This window comes from Triticum aestivum, chromosome 5A (assembly GCF_018294505.1).
Source record: "Triticum aestivum cultivar Chinese Spring chromosome 5A, IWGSC CS RefSeq v2.1, whole genome shotgun sequence".
NCBI classification, from domain to species: Eukaryota; Viridiplantae; Streptophyta; class Magnoliopsida; order Poales; family Poaceae; genus Triticum; species Triticum aestivum.
Window position 1 is genome coordinate 697,921,667 of NC_057806.1, and position 6,343 is coordinate 697,928,009.

General features: G+C 44.7%; 1 protein-coding gene across 1 annotated transcript; it reads left to right on the plus strand.

The window, feature by feature from the left end:
- The first annotated feature begins 1,794 nt into the window (after positions 1–1,794).
- LOC123108487 (uncharacterized) lies at positions 1,795–5,796 on the plus strand. The gene is made up of 4 exons (XM_044530269.1): positions 1,795–1,931; positions 1,977–2,437; positions 4,654–4,804; positions 4,904–5,796. The coding sequence occupies exons 1-4, from the start codon at positions 1,884–1,886 to the stop codon at positions 5,693–5,695; spliced, it is 1,452 nt and encodes a 483-aa protein (XP_044386204.1). The 5' UTR covers positions 1,795–1,883; the 3' UTR covers positions 5,696–5,796.
- The last annotated feature ends 547 nt before the right edge of the window (positions 5,797–6,343 follow it).

Genomic DNA, 6,343 nt, shown 5'->3' on the forward strand with positions numbered 1-6,343 from the left:
AACCCCCTTATGTGTCCTCTTCCTCAATAACCCCCTCGACTTTCACTTCATTTACCCGATCTTTTGCATGGTATGGTGCTAAGTAATGAAAATGATTCTGGTTTTTTTGTTTTGCTTCCATTTATTTGCTAATGCTGGTGAACATCGGTTCCATTATGTGTAATAAGACCGGAAGATGCTTTGAGACCATTTATGTCATTAGTTTCAAACCCATGAAAGTGGAATATACATGTTACTCATATGCTATATAAAATAAAAATATGCCATCTCAACATGTAACTATGCATGAAAGCAAAATGCCCACCTCAACATGGAACCATGCATGAGAAAAAGCTCATTCTATTATGGTACTCCCTCTGTTCCTAAATATAAGTCTTTTTAGATATTCCAATGCGGACTACACAAGGAAAAAATTGAGTGAACCTACATTATAGAATATGTCTATATACATTTGTATGTAGTTCGTATTGGAATCTCTAAAAAGACTTATATTTAGGAATGAAGGGAGTATTTTATTCGATGCTCCCACTAACATATTTATCCCAACATGAAAATGGCCACCTCAAAATCGAACCATATATGGGAAGGCCCACCTCAACATGTAACCATGCATGAAAAGAAACGCCAACCTCAACATGGAATCATGCATGAGAGCTCATTCTATTATGCTACTTATATTCAATAGATATTTTAGAAATATGAAGATAATCAAATATAATAAATCATTTGTATTTGAGTTTTAGTTCTCATCTTATGAATTCAAACATCCAAGTTCCGTACGACTGAATCAGTGAACTATGTCGCAACCAATTCCTGAAGCAACATGTGAGTGTTATTTAGTCTACTAGATGTGCCCCTACCCTTGTACTATGCATGATGCATGTTGTCCTCAGATGTCCTTCCTGCAAGCATGAACGTTGTCGCCCCATAATTTTCATATATACGAAGGAAGGACCACACATAGCCACTACATTTACAGCACACATGCCATTACCTCCACCAATGCACTAGTGCTAAGATGAGGTGCTAAGCACATTAAAGAGCTAAGCAACTAAAGTCCTCAATGCAAAGGTGCTTAACTTGTTGTAGCTAAGCATCCTTCATGAATGATTGAGCAACTAAAGTTATCCGTGCATTGGTGGGCTTCTTTCATTTAAGTGTTTTTCTTAGGTTCCCGTGCTTGACATTGTTTCTTCCCAAGGTCACCACACCCATCTCTCTTCTCTTAATTACTTTGTCACATCATCTTTTTTGCCTACATGACACTCTTAGCACCTATACAAGGTGAAGCATTAGAAAGGGTTATGTTTCATCCACCAAATCTCATTGAAATAATTCAACTTCCACGACAACACACGGGGTATCCTGTCTAGTTTACTATACACATGGCCCCTAGCTAGGCGGCCTTCTGGCATGACAAAACTGCATGCATGAGGCACGGCGTCCTTGCATGGGCTGTCCTTCGTGCAGCCATGACCACTGACCGCGATAATTTCCATATATGCGCAGAGTGGACCATCCATGGCCACGACATTTAAGGCATATGCATGCACGCTGATCAGGAGTTCTGTTCACGCGAGCGTACGGTGGATTTTGTGGCAGAGGAGTACAGTGACATATGCCATCGATGGGCGATCGAGGTTACTACTGATCAGATCACCACAACAACGACCTAACTTGCATACAGAACTACGTATTATGTACTGTACTCCGTACGTAGAGATGCACAAGCCGGGGAGCCCATGCAATTACATCTGCATGCATGCCGGCCGCCGTGCCATGCATGCATAAACCTCTCAACTCACACACCTACCTGGAACGAAGAAGAAACACCTGCCTCTACTACGGCTAGCTCCAAGTGATCCAAGAGTAGAGTACGTAGTATGCGGGTCGCCGGTGGGCACGCGCTGGGGGAGGAGGCAGTCGCCGTGGTGCGGCAGGCAGTGAGCCTGGCGGCGCGGCGGGGGCACGCGCAGGTCACCCCGCTTCACATCGCTGGCGCAATGCTCTCGGCCCCGGCATCGGCAGGCATCCTCCGCGCCGCCTGCGTCAGGTCCCACCCGCCGCAGACAAACACGCTCGACCTCAGAGTGGCCGTGGACCTCGCGCTCGGCCGTCTCACCATGACCCGCAACGGTGGCGACGCAGCGCCGTCCAATGCGTTCGTTGCCACGCTGAAGCGGGCGCAGGCGCAGCCATACCGGCGCCCGGGCAGGACCGGGGGAAAGGCCGAGCTCGAGAAGCTCGTCGTCTCCGTCCTCGACGACCCCAGCGTCTACCGCGTCGTCTTGCGCGCGGCCGGCTTCTCGAGCTCCCAGGTCGATGCTTCGTCGGAGCAATCAAGTGGGGTAGGTTGGGACGTCGCCGCTAGTTCACCAAATCCGTTTCACGGCATGATTAGGGCTGGACGAGTACAAACATCTCTCCTGGATGGAAGGTACGTACTTGGCTAGTTTCACACAATGGGGTGGTGTTTTACCTATCTGATTGGCGTTTTGTTTTGTTTAGACGAATTTTTAGCTTTCTCACGTCGAAATCTTACCTAGCTAGGGCATGGTGTTCTGCCGTCGTGGTGGCCCTTGTCCGTTTCAGATTTAGGCAGCTGATTCTAATAGGAAAAATCAGAAGTTAAAAGAAACAGCTATTTGGAATCAGTTTTGCCAACAAAGTTTTTTTTAATTGGGCTACCCCCATAACGGGAATACAAAGTCTTAACCAGTAATTAACCAGAAATACAGTAGCCAGGAAAGAGAAGTAGCGAGGTCGTAATACCACCTTTGGCAGTGAAACTGAATCTGGATTCAGACCATTTGCAGTGCAATTGCCTAAAGCACATCCGGATGTACTTCACTGGCAAAGCTAATTCGCATGTGATTCGAAGCCAACTGAAGTTAAAACAAACAGGGTCGAAAAGCTAGACAATTGTAAGCCACAATCCGAGCAACGGTTGAACTCTGGAGACAAGCAGGCGCTAAATGTCTAGAACCTCCATTCGCTGAACCTCCAGCAGGCATAGGCTAACTTCTTTGGGGCTGTTTTGTAGCTCCCTCTTTTTAGCATCTTCTTCTTTTTAATCCTTCTGTTTGATCCTCAGATCCACCACATGTATTCCTTTTCCGCTGCTTTCTGCTATCAATCAATGCAAGCCAGCAATACTGGATCTTTCAAAAAAAGAAAAGAAAAGCTAGACAATAACCCGACAGACCCGACTTTAATTCTCTAGCCCAATGATGAAACCAGACCTGCTAAAAAGGTTGATGGTCTTAAACATTACAAACTAAAATACACAAAAGTATAAATTATTACTCACATAGTCACATGACAAAAATAATTTGCACCATCAATCCAATGTGGCAATGAGATTGACATTTTGTTTTGTGTAGATGAATGTTTAGCTTACTCTCTTGTTAGCTAGGACGACATGACGTTCCATTCCTATTAGATGAAAAGCTTGAACAGAGGCACCTTATTTGACATAGTGATAAACCTAGTGTGTAAATAGATACATTATTTTTGGCTATTGATATTTCCTTCAAGATGTATCATTGACCGTTATATTTGATATCTATATGTTAGCTAGTCAAAGAATATGAAAAATATTTTTATGATAGACCTAATGGTATTATTTTCACTTTGCCATTCTGAATATATTCTTATATAGTTGAAAAAGTTTGATTGCACACACTTTGTATGACATCGTGCCAAGGAGGAGATTATAAGGGGTTGGGAAGGATTGTATCTTGGCGATGAACAGCTTTAGACAAAGACTGCCATATTTATTCTTTATTTTCTTTGGGCTGAATTGGGTCACAAAGGGACTTGATCCCTCCCAGACCAGCCATTTATGAAGTTCTGCTTAAAAACCACTTATGAAGTCATGTATATTTGAACAGAGATACTCCATGCATCCCAAAATATGGTGTATTTTTTTACTAGCTTTCATAAAGTTTGATAGAGAAAAAAAAATTATAATGTACAACAAAATTGAATGTTATCAGAAATAAATGTTCATTCTATGGCTCCTTCGCGCGACGCAATCATGCCACCTTGGGGTGCGTGCTTTTTTTGTCCGCCTCCATGGCATGCAAAGAAAATGAGTAACACCTCTGTGAACCGTTCCATATGCACGCAAAGAGTCACATCATCCCACAAAAAGCTGAATTTGTAAAATCAAAATATTTTGCAGCTTGAAATATTTCTCCAGTTGATAATCCATTTCCACTGTTGGCTTTATATTGACAAGGGCTACAGAGCAGGATTCCCCTTCATCTAAAAAAACACTGTATGTTCGATCAATTTTTTTTCTGGAACTCTTTTGGTACTAGGCAATAAAAATCTAGGACAACAGTCGGCCACTAATTTGTCCAATGTAGGTACGCACTTATGCATGCAGCTTCATTATTATCAGAACAAATCTTGCTAAAACGAAGTTGACTAAGACTTGGTTATGTCTCAGTCGATGATATATTTACGAGATCTTACATCAAGATTCATGCATTTTTTTCTTCAGTTTTTTTTTCCTTTTTTCTTTCTTAAATGTTGTATGTCACTTGATCGAGACCTAGCCACACACTACCCTATCAGGATATTTCCAATAAAGTCGTTGGAACTAAGCATTAGACACGCACGCTAATTTTGCCTGTATTTTTGCAGCGAGTGTCAAGCTAGCAAAGCAATGTCAGGAGCAGGGCGACCGGACATCTTTGGTGGCACCGTCCTAGGAGAAACGACGGCGAGCATTATTCCTCCGTGGCTCCGTCGCTACAAAGATACAAACTGCTGCGGCGCCTGTCCTCAAGCAGACGTACGTATAACACATCTAGATACATTATACATGTGGCTACTGTATTTCACTCATGAAGTGATGATCCGATGAATTAATTACCGGCTGTGACACATGCAGGCTGCTTGCCGCCGGCTGAAGTTCACGGAGCTCAGCGCGACAAATCACAGGATCCTCTGTGATGCGCTCGAGCTGCGCGTTCCGCGACACGGAAGCATCGTCGCCGGCACATCGAGCACGGTACTCCGGTGCCGATCGGGCGTGACGAGGAGGAGGCTGTCTAGCTCGTTGTCGACCTGGCTGCTCTTCATAGGAAGGGACGGTGGCGGCAAGATGGCGGTTGCTCGGGAGCTCGCGAGGCTTGTGTTTGACTCCTACGCTGAGTTCACCACACTGCATGTGCAGGGTGACCCCGACATTCCCGCACGCAGCGGCATGCTAACCCACAAGAGGCCGAGATCACCGGACAACGGCAATGGTGGCGACCTCGGGGCGAGGCTGTTCGAAGCGTTCACGGAGAACCCTCACCGCCTTATATTGATCGACGACGTTGACAGACTGGATCGTGATTCGGAGATGCGCATCAGAAACGCCGTCGCGGATGGAGGAATGGTGAGGGGATGCAACGGCGACGTGGTCGGCCTGGAGGATGCCATCGTAGTGCTGAGCGCCTCTGACGTGTTGGACTCGAGGTACGTAGCTTCATCTTCCTCCCCACGGGTAAAGCGACGCTTTAGTGGACAGAACCGTGAGGAAGGTGACGCCACGGAGATGGAAGTGAGATGTCGTCGTCGTCATGGTTGGGATTTGAACGTTTGTGCAGTGGATGAGGAAGAGGAGGAGGAGGAGGACAGTTTAGCAGATGACGGGGGGATCATGAATGTCGTGGATGGTGTTTTCCTATTCAATTAGCAGATTTTCTTTTTGGTACCATTCTAGGCATTTCAAAGGGTTCTGAATTGTTATATTTCGCCTTCAGAATTTATTGTCTTGAATTAAGAAGATTTTTTTACCTCCCCATTTTTATTTCAGAATGATAACACAACAATGTTTAACAGTCACCACTCACCACTCACCACATTTGTCTTGAGTTGGTGAAGATGTTAAATCAGTGAGGAAAGCAATGTGTCATCTTTAGCTTCCTTAATTAATGAGATTGCGCGTCTCAAGTCTGGAAAGAGAATTTTGTACTAGTACTCATGTTTGTAGAAGACGAACGCCGAAGAGCTGTTTGGCTCCACTCAGATCTGAATGGATTGGAGCAGTTCTGTCGTGCGGATTGTAGTAGCATTATTTGAGTAATACAATTATGATCACAAAATAAATATTTTACAGTCACCACATTTACACATTTTTTTTTGAGGTCAAAGCAACGCTTTATAACTTAACGGTGCTCGGGCAAATCGCTCGAGGCACAAGCAGCCACTTGGGCTGGTACATCAGACCCCCAGTTCATGACATGGTCTACTGGGTACAACCGGCCAATATTGGCTAATTCATGCGCTACAGCATTGGCACTATTTTACAGTCACCACATTTACACAGTTGACCACAACATCC